We start from the raw sequence: 16,885 nt of genomic DNA, 5'->3' as shown, positions 1-16,885 counted from the left end.
GGGCCAGTTTTCCAACCCAGGTCAGAAACATGGGAAAGAGAAGTGAAAACCAGAATAATGTACAAAGGATGAAGATAAAGCTATAGATACAACAGAATCTGGCTCACAAGCTGCTGTACAGACAGCAGAAGGGAGGAGTGGGCTTATCCTCTCACAGATACTACTGTATTTGATGTTTTGGCACTCTGTGAGATTGACTTAAAATAAGATGGTTCTGTCCTCTGTGGCCATTTTGCCTATGTCTCCAAATGTCCTACTGGGAAAGGATTCTATTGTCCACATTGGGATGAAAACATTTTCTCTTATTCCAATTTTATTTAAATTGTTACAGAATTAAAAATTGCTGTCCTCTGTGTTTTCCAATCTCAAGTCAGAGTTTGTTGCACCATAGCTTCCTCATGGCATTTTTCACTTCTGCATTTCTCAGCGTGTAAATTAGAGGATTGAGCAAGGGTGTCACAATAGTGTAAAACACAGCCACCATCTTGTCCGCTGGAAATGAAGTTACAGGGCGAGTATATGTGAATATACACGGAACAAAAAATAAGATGACAACAATAATGTGGGATGTGCAGGTAGAGAGGGCTTTCTTTCTTCCTTCTGCACTCTGGTTATTCAAAGAATGTAAGATGAAAATATAAGAGGTAAGCAGGACCATGAAACTTACTGTGCAGATAGCCCCGCTATTAAAAACTATGAGTAAATTGGTTGCATGAGTGTCCATGCATGCAAGCTTCAACAAAGGTGGCATATCACAGAAATAATGATCAATAACATTAGGTCCACAGAATGGTAACTTCAAAGCCAGGAAAATCTGTGCAGAAGAATGGATACAAGACACCACCCAGGCTAGATTCACCAGTGTACCACAGACACGCCGGCTCATGATAGTTGTATACCTCAGAGGCTTACAAATGGCCACATAGCGATCCAAGGACATGAGGACAAGCACCAAGATCTCCATGCACCCAAAGAAGTGAAATGCAAAAATCTGAGTCATGCACTCATTGTAGGAGATAACTTTCTTCTTAGATACAGAATCTACTATCAACCTAGGAGCAGTGGTTGTTGAGAAGCAGGCATCAGCAAAGGATAAGTAGAAAAGGAAGAAGTACATGGGGCTCCCAAGTGTCTGGCTGTATCTTATGGTTATAACAATCAGTAAATTTGCCAACAGAGTTGCAAGGTATAGAAACACAAAGACCACAAGTACGACTTTCTCCTTTAAAACATCCTGTGTTAACCCAAACAGAATGAACTCATTCACACTGCTATTCAACTCCATCGTTACAGTGAATGTAGAAAAACAGAGCCGAGAAATTATTCACCTGCAGAGAAAATTGGGGAAATAGTAACTTGGCAGTAGTGGTAGACTTGGATTCAGAATTGCGCTTTTATACTTCTATCAACACATAAATCAATGGTTCTCAATTTTTCATGTGTTATAATCACTTAGGAAACTTTGTTTTTTTTTTAATGTTGATGTTCATTCTTTAACTAGAAGTATTAACTGAAGATCTTCCTACATGGACCAAGATTTTGGGGTGTAAAAAGAGCTCTCAAGTGATCATGAGCTCTGCCAAGTTCTGAGAATTAATGACTTTGCTATATAATCTTGATCAGGTCACTTTAATGTCTTGAAGCTTTTCCTTCATTTGACAATTATACATTCTTTTTTTAAAAAAGATTTTATTCATTTATTCCTGAGACACACACACACACACACACACACACACACACATACACACACAGAGGCAGAGACACAGGCAGAGGGAGAAGCAGGCTCCACGCAAGGAGCCCGACGTCGGACTCAATCCCGGGACTCCAGGATCACGCCATGGGCCAAAGGCAGGGGCCAAACTGCTGAGCCACCCAGGGATTCTCACAGTTAGACATTCTAATAGATACTTTACTAAGTATATACCTATATGTATAATATATATATATGTGTGTGTAAAATGTATATGCAGCTCAATTACTGAAAAATAATATCCTTACATAATTTTAAAACATACACTCTTGGAAACTGTCTCAAAAAAAAAACACATTTCTTGGGTGCCTGAGTGGCTCAGTGGTTGAGCATGTGCTTTTGGCCCAAGTCCTGCTCCTGGGGTCCTGGAATCGAAACCCACATCGGGCTCCCTGTGGGGAGCCTGCTTCTCCCTCTGACTAGGTCTCTGTGTCTCTCATGAATAAATAAATAAAATCTTAAAAACACACACATTTCTTGATTTGGACACAGTTTCCACCTATTATTCCTGATCTCTTCAGTATCTTGGTTGGATTATGCTTTAAGAAAAAATTATTTACCCAAATTCAGGTTCATGGTGGCCATAATTTTACCTTCTATTGCTTAAATTTAGGAAATTACTACAATTTATCTGTCCTACAACAACTACAATTATTCTGTCCTACAATATTTTTGTACCTTTGAATATTGACATCAAATGATCTAGAACTTATTTTAGTATGAGTTTTGAGAAACTCTTTCTGATAAATCACCAATCCTTCAATGAATTAATAACAATATCAAATCAGTCACCAATATGTACTAAGTACATATTCATATCTATAATCTATGTAATGGGGCATAAAAATAAGTCCTCAACATCTTTACAACCAAGTTGAAGGGATAACACACTTCTATAGAAGATCATTAACTACGTAAGAATTGCATACAACTCTGTATGATAATAGCAAGTGAATTTTGGTTCCAAAAGTCCAAAAAAAGTCCAAAATTCCTTGATCATGAATTGACTGATAAGTGAAGTTTCAAAAATGAAAAAGAAGTGAAGTAAGGGCTTTAAATGTGTTAAACTGGGATTTCTAATACAGTCCTCTGAAACTCAAGTATTCCATAAGTTTATACTGGCTTTCTCTAAGTAAAACATATATTTCAAAAATTACTAATTCAAATAATCCATTTAGCCCTAATACAGTTATACATCTAAATAAAACTAAAAATTTATTTGCCACCCAGGTAAAATAATATTAGTGCAGTATGATAAACTAGAGATGTTATAACTACAAGCTCTGGTTGGCAGTTCCAATGATCTCTGATAGCTATAGAAAATAAAAGAAATTAATGATTACTTTGTTTTGAAACAGATTCTTGGGGTGCCTGGGTGGCTCAGTTGATTAAGCTTCTGAGTAGGTTTTGGTTCAGGTCCTGGATCTCATGGGTCTTGGGATCAAGCCCCTCAAAGGGCTCCAATCTCAGTAGGGGTCTGGTTGGATATTATCACCCTCTGCCCCTTCCCCATTCATTTTCTCTCTTTCAGATAATAATAATAATAATAATAATAATAATAATAAATAATAATAATAAATATCTTTTAAAAACCCACTAGATTCCTAAAAAGGGATGAAAACAAAAGGGAGGGAACTCTTGGCTCTGAAGAGAGGAGCATTTAGGAGCATAAGAATCAGTAAAATATCATAAAGGAAGAAGTATGCATTGCTTCAGGTTATTATAGAGATGATCTCCATAGAAACTACAATCTTATTAAGTTAAAAGATTGTAATGCCGGGACACCTGCACCCCGATGTTTATAGCAGCAATGTCCACAATAGCCAAACTGTGGAAAGAGCCTCGGTGTCCATCGAAAGATGAATGGATAAAGAAGATGTAGTTTATGCATAGAATGGAATATTACTCAGCCATTAGAAATGACAAATACCCACCATTTGCATCAACGTGGATGGAACTGGAGGGTATTATACTGAGTGAAATGAGTCAATCAGAGAAGGACAAACATTATATGTTCTCATTCATTTGGGGAATATAAATAATAGTGAAAGGGAAGAGAAGGGAAGGGAGAAGGAATGGGTAGGAAATATCAGAAAGGAAGACAGAACATAAAGACTCCTAACTCTGGGAAACGAACTAGGGGTGGTGGAAGAGGAGGAGGGCGGGGGGTGGGGGTGACTGGGTGATGGGCACTGAGGGGGGCACTTGACGGGATGAGCACTGGGTGTTATTCTGTATGTTGGCAAATTGAACACCAACAAAAAATAAATTTATTATAAAAAAAGATTGTAACAAAGAAATTTGAGGATGGATAATGGACAGCTATGAAAACCAGGTGATATAGTTCTATTTTTTTTTGTTTTTATTTAACTTCAACTAGCCAACTTATAGTACATCATTAGTTTCATCAGTTGCATATAACACCCAGTGGTCCTCACATCACATGCCCTCCTTAATGCCCATCACCCAATTATCCCATCTCCCTGCCTACATCCCTCCAGCAACCCTGTTTGTTTCCTATAGTTAAAAGTCTCTCATGGTTTGTCTTCCTCTCTGATGATTTCCCATTCCCTTCCCCATGATCCTCTATGCTGTTTCATATATTCCACATATGAGTGAAACCATATGGTAATTGTCTTTCTCTGATTGACTTATTTTACTCAGCATAATACCCTCCAGTATTATCTTAAATAAGCAAAAAGATTTGGGAACATTAAGACAAGAAAGTAGCATTTACAAGATGTATGCATTGTGTGAGATCAACACTACCACTCAGAGTTCTATCACTGAATTCAGTCCTCATTTCCTCACACTCCCAGGCTGTCTTATCTCTCTGATTTTGTGGGCCATCATGGTAATAGAGCATGCTTTTCCTCTTCCTTAATCCTTAATTTTTACTTTTACCTGTTGAAATTTTACAGTTCAAAAATTATATTAGTACCTATAGTCTTCCCTTGGTTTTCCCAGGTCAAAAGACTCCTGCCTCTACATTCTATATGAATATGTACTTTATTATATATGTATATATATAATAGGTTATATATATATATATACACACATTTGAATAAGTCAGTCCTAGATTATATATTATTCTTATTCTATAATCTTATAATTCAAACAATATTCCACTTTTTTGTTATTTCATTTTACCAGCACATTTTCTTGCAAGGTAGGTATGGCCCTTTGTTTTATGTGCAGAGAAATCTATGTGCAGAGTTTCAGCTGTGATACAGAAAGTTTCCACGAGTACCATACAGTCAGGCTAGAACTAAAGTGAGATACTACCAAGACAAATCCTGAGCCATCAGAGAAGGATGCCAACTGATACCTTAATTCCCTGTCCTGACTCCAAAAATCAGGTTCTGCAAACTGCATGGTGAGGTAAAAGGAAAACTAGATACCCAAATGAATAATAGCGAAGAGGAAGACAGGGCAAAGACAGAATATAGTCAAAGCAGGGGAGAGGAGAGAGTGAGCAGACACCAGGGAAAGAACAGTCAGAGGAGAGTGAGCACGGAAAGAACAGTCAGAGGATAAGACACAAAAGACATATAGAGGGAAGTAAGTAAAAAACATTGGAGAGCGTCATTTGATCCAAGTTTTCATCAGAGTTCAGCTTCTTTTTTCCTGACCCACCAAAACCAGACAGAAGTTGCAGTTTTGGGTCATGAGCAAGGAGTTACCAAAGGTCTTAAAAACCCAAGTGTATACAAAGTGCACTCCTATCTTATACCCTATCCTCGAAGCATCACCACTGACCTATAACTTTCAAATTAGGGACCCCCCAAGATAGAAACTTTTGCTAAGTTGGCCTCAATGCCATGGTGCAGTTTATTGCTCCATCCCACCCCTACATTAAGCGGAGATTATTTGAAAGGTAGTAAAGATTGTGCAGAGGGCAGGAAAGGCTTGGGAACCCTAGATCACCTCAATCCTTCATGGGTGGAAATTACTGTCCAATAACTTCATCATATGTTATAAGATACTCTGAGTATAGATTCCATCAGATCAGTCTTGAAGAGGTAAAATGAAGAAATTATTTCAGATAGGCTGAAAAACTTACCTCTTTGTTTAATGAGGAAACAGATGACTTTCAATATAATAAATTTTTTCATATCTTCAACTTCAATTTACTTAGAAGGTGAATCATATGAAGCCTGGATAAAATATGCAAACTATACTTCATTGATATTTATCAATGTTTTTTATCACAAGAGGTTATGTGGTGTAGAAAGTTTATGGAGAAAGCAGACTCTGCATGTGGCCAAACATCACACTTCCTCCCCATAAGCACTAGGTTACACAAAAACAACAAGGTTTAGATTGGAGCAGAGGAGAGGGTCATAAAGAAGAGAAGTTTCTTAATTCAGTTTCTCAGAACTTTATAGATGAAGCTTATTCCTGCATTCTGAGAGAGAAATGCCTCTGAAGCCACCTCTCTTCCCAGAGTTGCTCTTTTGGAAAACATATGAGGTAACTTTTCTTCTAATGGCATTGTATATTTATGGCAATTCCCACACAAGTTTGCATATGCCTAAGGTAGGCTTCTAGCCTCAAGAACTCCAGGAAAACCATTACGCCCAACCCAGTCCCAAAGGATGTCCAATGAGCTACCTCGTTCAGATGGTCCAAGGGCAAACACATGCTTTGGGGCCAATTAGTTAGCTTCAACTCACTGAACTGCAGGTGAAGAAAGTATGTTCACTTCTCTATAGGCTTTGCTTAAGCCCATCTCTTCTAAAAGTTTGGAAATTGTTGACATCAGTTAAAGGATCACATAGATGAAGCACGTGAGCCCTGGTCCCACCATTATCTGCTATGTGACATTAAGCAAGTTTCACAATTTCCTTAATTTCCAATTTTTCTCTTAGGAAAAGTCAACTGGTAATAATCATTTCTTTCTTTCTCTCTTTGTTTTCTTTATTTCTTTTATATTTTTAGAGAGAAAGAGAGCATATGAGCAGTGGAAAGGAGGGGCACAGGTGGTAGGAGAGAGAGAACTTCAAGCAGGCTTCACACCCAGCATGGAGTCCTACACAGGGCTCAATCTCATGACCCTGAAATCATGACCTGAGCCAAAATCAAGAATCAGAAACTCAACTGACTGAGCCACCCAGGTGCCCCAATTGTTTACTTTTAAGATTAATGTCAGTTCTCCCACTTCTAATATTATCTATGTTTCTAAGTCAATGTAGAGAGAAAGATGGGAAAAAGGACAGGGAAATATTTTTTAATACATATCTTCTGTATTTTATTTTTATTTTTACAGATATATGCCCTTTTGGGGGGACCTGGGTAGCTCTATCAATTAAGCCTCTGACTCTTGATTTTGGCTCAGGTCAGGGTCATAAGATCCAGCCCTGCATCAGGTTCTGCACTCCATAGTATCTCCTTGGGCATCAGCCTCTGCTCCTCCTTCTGCTTGTTCTCTCTTGTCTCTGTCTCAAATAAATAAATATTTTTTAAAAAAGATACATGCCCTTCCACTTGCCAGAGAGAAAGTTGCTTGAGAATGATGGTATAGATTGCATTAAAAGTTACTTTTCACATGGCAAATCATGTTACTACCCAGCACTCAGAATCACCTACCAGTTGTGTCACTGTCCACTAGACACTTTCAATGAGGATGAAGTAAACCACATGGGGTACAGGGGAAGGACAGAAAGTGAAAACAGGAATGGAGATAAGATGCTACTACAAAGGATTGCACAATGCTTTGCATTCTTGCTAAAAGGTCTAGTAGTAGCCATCAAGCCCTGAGGTCTGACAGAAATGTCTAAAAGAAAAATCACACCCCCACACATGGCTTTTTACTACAAATGGACTGAAAGAATCCTGAAAAAAAGTTTTCAGTGTGTCACTTAAAGTCTTAGAATCCCAGCTTCCTCATCAATTAAATGGGAATATGAAGACCTACCTTTTAAATTTTCTGTAAACCTTAAAACTTAGGAAAAAGAATGAATCCCTGGCTCAGAAAAAGCACAGAAGAAATATTCATGTGTTTTTATTAATCCTACTTACACATGAGGAATTGAGAACCAGAGAAGTAAAATAACTCACGAAGGTCACACAGCTAATTAGTAACAGAACTGAGCCTAGAATCCACGTCTCTTAAGTATGAGTCTAAATCCCTCTTATGTTCATATGATATGCACAGTAATGTCATAAGATTTATTGGACTGGGAAACAAGAACAGCCATTGAATGAGCCCCTGTATTAAACTTCCCAGTTAAAAAGCCCTAAATGAATTCCTTATATTTGAAGGAATGATTAAGCTCTCCAGTTCTGGTGGGAAAATTTTGCAGAGGGTAGTTGCCAAGGAGATCCTGAAGTGGCCAAAGGAAGGAAGCTAAGTCAATGATCTCTTGAGCATTCTTCAATATCTAAGTCAACTGACCCTTAGTGCTCATTAACTTTCTTGTAGACCTAAGGACTGGATGATATCTGGGTTCCAGTTCTGTCAAAGCAATGCCAAGATTTCCTGAATGCACTTGACTATGTTCATTCCATCACAAAACTGTGGAAATAGAACAAATACCAACTGAAGTTTGTACTAGTTTGAGCTACCTCTGTTTTCATCTTAGGATGAATCAGGGCCCTGATTTAAACACTGCTCATTTAAATTTGTGTCTTACTAAACTAAGGTAAGTTTTCCAACAAATAATTCAGAAACTCTGGCTAGATAAACCCAACTAACAAAATGCAAATTTGAGGCAATAGGTGATTTTATTGGGATCAGAAATACTTTATAAATAAAAGTCAGATCACTGAGAGAAAGACTTACTCTTGTAGGGAATGGAAGCAGGGATAAAGAGTGAGTAATAAAAAAGTGCATAAAGAACAATGGCTTTATTTTCTATTTGAATACTTATATATTATATTTAGATTTTAGATATGGGGAAATTCACAAGAATGTAGAATTCATTTTAAATATTCTGTGTATGTCAAGAATTATCATTATCATCAAGATCTAATAACAGCAATAACTACATTCTTTTGCTCAACTTGACACTTTAATGTGTTAATGTTAAATATAGATTTAAATGTGAATATGTGATATCTCATTTATTCACTTATTCAACAGATTTATTGAACTCTTATATCAAGCTCTTCTAGACACTAACGTTACATCATGAACCAAAAAGAGAAATAAAAATTTCCTACCTCACCCAGAGCTAGCTTATAGTCCTTGAGAGGACACTGATATAAATAAATAAATACATACATACATACATACATACATAAATAAATACATAAATAAATACATAAATAACTAAATGTAAATAAATTATATAAGCATGTCAGAAAATAATAACTTCTTTCCAAGAAAAGTAAATAAAGAATAGATAGGAAAAAAAAAGAATAGATGGGAAAGTGGGGTCATGAAATTCAAGGTGTGAGCTGCTGCTTTTCAGAACATGGTGATATGGTACAGGGATACCTATAGCTCAGGTTCTGAGAATGCTCTGAGCTCTTCCACTCCTGAGTCCTGGCTGTTGTCTTCATCAATCATGGAGAACAGTGCCTTATGTATAAGCTTCTTTTCACTTGAAATAGCTTAAGTCTCTGTTTCAAATCTTTAAGATATTTTTGTCATTCCTCTACAAAGGTTTACCAAAGCATGGAATGAGTGGCAAAAGGTCTGATGTGTAATTTCTCTTTTGAAACTTTTTTTTATTTTTAAATTTAATTAAGGATAATATCCAACTCTTTTTAATTTACTGTGAAAGTACTGAGTTATGAAATCAGAGTTGATAAAGTGATATAAGTGTGAAAATATTTTTCCTAGCCCCATATTACTGCTTTTTTTTTTTTTGGCATTATATTAGCTCCTATCAAAGAGGCCCGAATACACAAAGGTCTTGTCTAGAAAATTTGGCTTTTTTACTCTTTACAATTTTTTAAACTTTAATGTTTTATTTGTCACTACAAACCATCATTACTCTGCTCCACACTTTCTTTATGGCATTTTTCATTTCCTTATTCCTGAAAGTGTAAATCAAAGGATTGAGTAAAGGAGTTAGAATGGTATAAAATATAGCCACCATTTTGTCAAAGGAGAAAGCAGATGGAGGTCGTGCATACACAAATATGCAAGGGACAAAGAACAAAACCACAATAGCAATGTGAGATCCGCAGGTGGAGAGAGCTTTCCGCTGCCCCTCAGGACTGTGGGTTCTCAGAGAGAGCAAGATGACAACATATGAGACAAGCAACAAAGAGAAGATTATGATGCAGATAGACCCACTGTTGGCGACCACTAAAAGGCCAAAGATGTGAGTGTCAGTGCAGGCAAGCTCCAGTAATGGGTACAAATCACACATGAAGTGATCAATGACATTGGGGCCACAGAAAGGCAGCTGGAAAGTAAAGAGAATTTGTATCATGGAATGCAGAAAACCCCCCATCCAGGCTATGCCCATCAGAATGCTACAGAGCCTCCAGTTCATGATAGTTGTGTAGTGTAAGGGTTTACAGATGGCCACATAGCGGTCATAGGCCATGGCTGTGAGGACAATCACTTCAACCCCAGCAAAGAAGTGCTCAGCAAAGAGTTGAGTCATACAACCTCCAAAAGAGATTGTTTTCCTCTCATAAAGGGAGTCCACAATCATCTTGGGGGCAATGACAGTGGAGAAGCAAGCATCCAGGAAGGACAGAAAAGCCAAGAAGAAGTACATGGGAGACCCCAAGAGTGCTGGGCTGCTGCTGATGGTCACCACAATTAGCAAGTTGCCCCCAACAGTTGCAATGTAGCCAAACAAAAACACAACAAATACTATTTTCTGAACATTAGGATTCTGTGAAAGCCCCAGGAGAACAAACTCAGTTACAAAGCTTTGGTTTTGCATGATTTCCAAGGAAAAGCTCAAAGCTGCCAGAAGGAACATGTAGATTCTACAGTTATAAGAAAGAAAAATTTGTCTCAGACCAGTGTAAAGTGATACAGTAGTAGTCATTAAGAAGTTGGTATGTCCATGTGAAAAATTATCTTCTCTGTTTCTGGCATCACTAACAACACAAAATTCAAAATTTGTTGAAGGTGGTAGTGGGAGGCTAGCAGAATTGATGAGGAGAAAAAGTATTATTAAACACTTGAAAAAATAGCCAGAGCTCCAATAAGGGGGAACGGAGGTATCCACATGTGGAGAAATAGTTTATCTCAATTGCCAACTCTGGTCGCTTAGCAGTGGCTTCCTGGACTGTATTATTGAAAAGGGTTCTGAGGAAAGGAGCCTGACAATGGCATCCTTATGTCCACCTTGAGCACCGAATGGAATCAGGGGGGTCTTGCGTGCCATCCCTGCTAGGAGTCTGACAAATCTGCAAACAGAAGAAGAAATAACATTCAGGTTAATAGGCACTTGCAAATCATGGCTACTCCCCAAATATTTCTTTAAACATCTGAAATGAACTTGGCCTTTAAGATGAGTTCATTCATTCCTTATAAAAGAGAAAGATACGTGGGAAAACTCCTTGTGAACACAGAACAAATATGCATGTATTGAGTTGGGTTTTGTTCTTTTAGTTTTTTTTTTTTCCTTTATCATTTTAAAATAAGAACCAAAGTTTAGAAAAAATACCTGTATCAGAATGTTACCATGATGACTAAGTCAAATAAACAAGAAAAACAATTGTTCAGAGCCTAGGGCCCAAGAAACAATCCATGTTAGGTCTTATTCCTATTTTACTGGTAGGAAATTTGTGCATACAAAGATAAGGTTAACAACAGATGCTAGATCTGAGATTTTAATAGAAACTCGGGCTCTAACACCCAAGTCCTTCCCACTGTGTCAACAGAAAGGAACAAGAACTTTCTTTTTCTAGAAAGAATGCAGAGCAGAGTGGCCTTTCAATTCTCTTTCCACCTATAGAGGTTCAAACCTTCTGACCCCCATGTTAGTGTTTAAATGAGGCCCTTTGATGAAGAACACAAACAAATGAGTAAAGAATCAGAGGGTAATGACCCAATTACTTACAGATTCAAATTGGCAACAATCATACAAGTAATGAATTGTAACAGTATGGTGAATATTGCCAGAGTCCTGGGGCGTTATTAATTACGTGTTAATTAATTATATACAGTTGCCCAATCTGATTAAGCACAACTTACCAAGGTATATCTGCTTCTAATGAATATGACTTTATGGTAAATAGGGATACTCATACATAGCCTACCTGCTCATCTCATAGGATTGTGATGTGGGTCAAATTGGAAAATGTGAAAATGTTGCTTAGGATAAGAAGACTTTACCAATTGTAGTTACAATTCTCTCACTTAAAATTCCAGACATCTTACCCACAGAAAGCTTTTCCATGAGTCATCCAGATAATTACTTCAACTTTTGACTTCATTTTCCATAATAAGACACAGCTCCTAAGAATGATTATGTCCCCCCCGGCACATACAGAAGAAATTCATTCATCCAATAACAAATGTGTGTATGTATACATATAACCTATGCTGATTAAACAAGTGAATAAAAGAATAATGGGGATTACTGGGAAAATTAAAAATAAGCTTATTTTTATGAACACCACTTAGAGCTACCCAAAACAGTTTACAGTGCTAAAAAAACTAACAAATATACAACCATGTGTGCTAATATTTATTGTCTCTTACTTTAACCATTTCCATTATGTTTCCAAGGTACTAGACATTACTAAACAGTCCCTGTGAACTTTATATCTGGCTACAAGTTGTCACCAAGAAGACAAGAGTATCAAACAACCCTATAAGGTTGTTTAAAAGTTAAGAATATATGATCCAGCAGTGATCAGTTTATCCTAGGATCAAAGCAGAAAAGAAATGAGGAAGAAAACCAGTTTCAGATTCACACAGACCAGTTCTTTCTACTTAGTTATATTATGTGCTATAAAGAGTCACTTAAAATACTCAAGCTTCTGATTCTACTTCTGCCACTGAGTATAATAAAAATGCCTATTAGTAGGGTTCTTGTGATAATCAGATAAAGCAAGACACATAAAAACAGTTATGCATTTAGAATCACAGGAAAAATTCACAATAAATAGTGAAAACAAGCCCCCAGACCCAATTATTCCTAATACCTTCTTTACCACAACCAAGGCTGATAAGTATCTTTTTATTCACAAAGGTAATTTTTTTAGTTAGTGCAGATATGGCATTAAGTGTACAACACTTTTAAATAACTTTAATAATCCCTAAATAAATTGTTGTGCCCATTTCTTTTTCAGATTGCTTCATTGTATGAAGAAAAAACAAATTTGGGTAAGGAGATAGAAGGGGATGCTTTAAACTAATCTAATAATTACAGAATTCTTAGGCTCTCCACTTCCCTTACCTAGGAGTTTCTAAGAGTAATACCATTTTAAAATTAAAATGCTTCTTATATATAAAATTAAATCAACCTTTTTTCATATAAAAGGAATTTCCACAATTAGTGTTAAAACTTTGACAATGGAGAGTGCACTGTCTTCATAGTTTATGATCACGAGGTTTTTGACTTTAAGTCACTTAAAAGATAGTTGTCCCAACTACAATGTGTCTTAGTGAATTGGATTCTAGAACATTAGAAGGACTATAGTGGAAAAATCAGTGAAATATGAATAAAAACTGATGTTTCATTAAGAGTAATATATTAATGTTCATTTCATAGTTTTGACTTATGATAAAATGTAATGATAATATTTGGAAAACTAAGTGAGGGGATTATAAGAACTCTCTATACTATCTGTTCACATTTTCTGTCAATCTAAAATTACTCCAAAATATGAAGTTAATTAAAAATAATATAATCTTTCATTATATCAGTTTCTGCTGTCAAAAAGTTGGCAATTACAGCTTCATTGCTTACTAGGCTTGTGTCTTTGAAGAAACCACTAAGCCTCAGCATCCTCTCCCATAAAATAGATACAATAACACTTGTTCAAGCTGCTGGTCCACAACAGATAAGACAGTTATTATGAAGGTGTTTTTAATGTATAATTCAAAAGGAAGATGTAAAATATTAATATCAGCATTATTTTTAAGCAGCATCTATACACAAAAAGTAAGCTGGAAATTTTAATCCATCATAAGATAAAATATATGTTTTTAACATCATGGTTTTAAAAAATATATTAATTCTAAAATTGCAGTGAAACTGCTTCATTCATGTAATCATTTGAAAAATATTTTTGCAAGTATTTCCAGAATGATAAACATATTTATATTCCTCATAATAGTAACTTCCACCCTAAAAATTATTCTAAAAGTGAAATAGGGTGGTGTAATTTTTCATAATGGAAGATGATGTCATTTATAATAGTGAAAATTTAGAAATATCTAACATAGTCAACAATAGGAGGATGCTTCTGTAAATCAGACTACTAAAGATTGATAGCACATGATGCTTTCAGTGAAACACTAATTAATAATGTGAGGACATGAACGGTGAAGCATTTTTACAATATCTGAAATGAGAAAAACAAAAAACTATAATAACTCTGCCCATTTATACATTTTAATATAATTTCAGAATCAAGAAGTGAGCATATAAAAGTAATAGACTTATTTTCAATAAGTATCTAGACATAACTATATGAAATTTGAAATTAAAAACTAAGGTTTTTTTAAGGGTTTATGTATTTATTTGAGAGAGAGCATGAGCAGGAGGGGCAGAGGCAGAGGGAGGGAGAGAGAATCCCAAGCAGACTCAATGCTGAGTGTGGAACCCAAGGCAGGGCTTGATCTCGAACCATTGAGATCACCACCTGAGCCAAAAGCAAGAGTCTGATGCTTAACCCACTGCACCACCCAGACACCCCTAAAAATATGATTTAAAATCCCTAATACCATCATTTTCCATCAATTTAACAGTTCGGAAAAAGATAGGGCTTGAAGACAATTTTATTAACCGTCCAGTAAAATTAATTTGTGTAGGTGGAACTAACATGGTAACATGACATAGATTCTTAAACTAAAAAGGTTAAACTATTATAAACTTTTCATAAATAGGTGTACCATGGGCCCAAACTTTCCCAAAGATTTCCAGGTCTATCCTTTCTTGATAGCCATACTCTTTAACATGCTGGGGGTGCACCAGAGATTGCTCAGGGACCCACATGGCCATAAATTAGACTATGGACCATCTCTTGGGCTGTGATCCTGGGAACTCATCATTCTGAGAATAATAGAAATTCCTGTTTCAACTTTGAAGTATATATTTAAAACTATAAGAGGAATTAATTGTAAGGTCATCATTATAAGTAGTATTTTGTAATTATATTTCAAACAGTAAATGTAAGATACAGTTTTAGGTACCTATATGTGCATATCAGTCATATTTTCATGTATTTTTTAAATACATATAGTTATTGTAAATTAAAAGAATAGTTTAAAACTCAATTCTCAATTATTCTCCCCAAATTCCTAAAATCTACTGTATTTTTGATCCAGGATTAATATTTATTTCAGCAATAAAAATATTTATTCTTTGTCTAATTAAGCATATTCCTTTCCCTATAATCTGGGAAATATGTTCTCTTTAGATTTCAGATCCTTTTCTCTCTTTTCAATATTGCTCTGCTGATTCCCCTAAATGTTTTATACTCTTACTATTTTATACTCTTACTCTTTGTGGAATTAGAAAAAACAAAAATAAAAAACTTTCTCTCTTTCCACCTGTATCCTACCTGGTGGATGCCTGAGCTTTCTTTTCTCCTGTTGTGCAGTTATTTAGCTCACTTTAAGAGAGACAAACTACAACAACTAGCACTAAAGCAGTCAGAGCTTCAGCTATTTAAATATTGAAAGATTCTGAGGCAGAAATCTAATGTTATTTTTTCTATCAAAGGCGCTTAGAGAATAAGTAGATGTATTTAAAATCAGAAGCCTCTGCTCCATGACTTGAATAAGACACTTGCTTACCCTGTGAAATGTATTTCTCTGTGCCATTTTTCAGGCATTTGTTGTAGGACTATAGAGCTCTGTATTAGATATAACTCTGCAAATAGTTAACAGCACTTAAATTTGCCTGCACTTATCTCAGTGTTTCTTACAGCCTCAAAAAAAGTCTACCTTTTAAACTAAAATGTCATATTCTGACAGCCTTAGAGGATGAATGATAAATGAGAACATAATTAGAAAGAATAAATAAAATACAATTAGATGTCTAGGAGCAAAATAGGTACTTGTTGCATTAAATAGTCATTTGGATTTAACCTGAAGATGAAAAACTAAAGAAAGTTCTAAATTCATTAGATTTTAAGTAATAGATACTCCTAACCCTCCAAAAACGTTTGCATTCTAACAGCTACTATTTATTGAGCACATATTATATGTCAAGTGCTGTCCTGTGAACATGCATTATTTTGTTTCCAAATCCTTTTAGCTTTTTAATATATAATCTACACTAGAAATGAAGATTTGGGGCCAAAAATGTTATGTAGCCAGCCCAAGTCTACAACAGTTAAGTGATAGACCCACGCTTGCATTAAACTTGGTAGTTTGTACCACAACACCCATACCTTTAAGTACTACATCACACTTTAAAATCCTCTCTGAAAATGCAAAAATATAAATCATAAATCTCACCATTTTTCAGTTTCTTGAAAATTCTGGTGATGACAATTTCCTATGCTGTATGGAGGAAAGTCCATTCAATGGCTGCCCAAAACGTGAAACATGTTTCCAAGTCTTAATTCTACCTGTAAGAGAGAGAGAAAGAGCATCTCTAGCAGATGAGGTAGAGAATGTCCCCCACTGATTTTCAAGCACAATCTTCAGCATTGTCTCAGGGAAAAACAAATAAATAAGTAAAAGTTTCTTCCTTGATTTCCAACTGGAATTTAAAGAAGTTTCTCTGAGAGGTCATGAACCTGTAGAATTGCTTCTCAGTTCTCCTCAGTGTTTGGAAATTTCCAGTAAGTATGATTTTTCAAGACACAGTTATCTGTGGTTTGATTTGTTCAAGTATTTGCAAAACTTTTATGTCTCCAACCAATTAGCTTTTTTTTTTCTTTTTTTCAAATTCTCCTGGGTTTCCATTGAAGATGCTTTCCATTGCCTTCCTTTTCAGGAATAGAAAATTGTGTGCACTGGGATGGAATACAATATCTCTGTGCAAGATTAGAGCACAATGCCTGTGTCCTTACTAAATACCAAAGCTGGGT

At 35.9% G+C, this 16,885-nt stretch overlaps 2 protein-coding genes across 2 annotated transcripts; both read right to left on the bottom strand.

The window, feature by feature from the left end:
* Nucleotides 1-370: 370 nt before the first annotated feature.
* On the bottom strand, nucleotides 371-1,285 carry LOC140613348 (olfactory receptor 4C11-like). The gene has a single exon (XM_072791881.1). It carries the CDS (start codon nucleotides 1,283-1,285, stop codon nucleotides 371-373), a length of 915 nt encoding a protein of 304 aa, XP_072647982.1.
* An 8,381-nt stretch (nucleotides 1,286-9,666) lies between these two features.
* Nucleotides 9,667-10,798, bottom strand: LOC140613347 (olfactory receptor 4C15-like). Its single transcript, XM_072791880.1, has one exon. The coding sequence runs from the start codon at nucleotides 10,708-10,710 to the stop codon at nucleotides 9,667-9,669; it is 1,044 nt and encodes a 347-aa protein (XP_072647981.1). The 5' UTR covers nucleotides 10,711-10,798.
* Nucleotides 10,799-16,885: the final 6,087 nt, after the last annotated feature.

The sequence above is a fragment of the Canis lupus genome, chromosome 21, assembly GCF_048164855.1.
Source record: "Canis lupus baileyi chromosome 21, mCanLup2.hap1, whole genome shotgun sequence".
NCBI lineage: Eukaryota > Metazoa > Chordata > Mammalia > Carnivora > Canidae > Canis > Canis lupus.
This window is presented reverse-complemented; position numbering and strand designations above follow the sequence as displayed.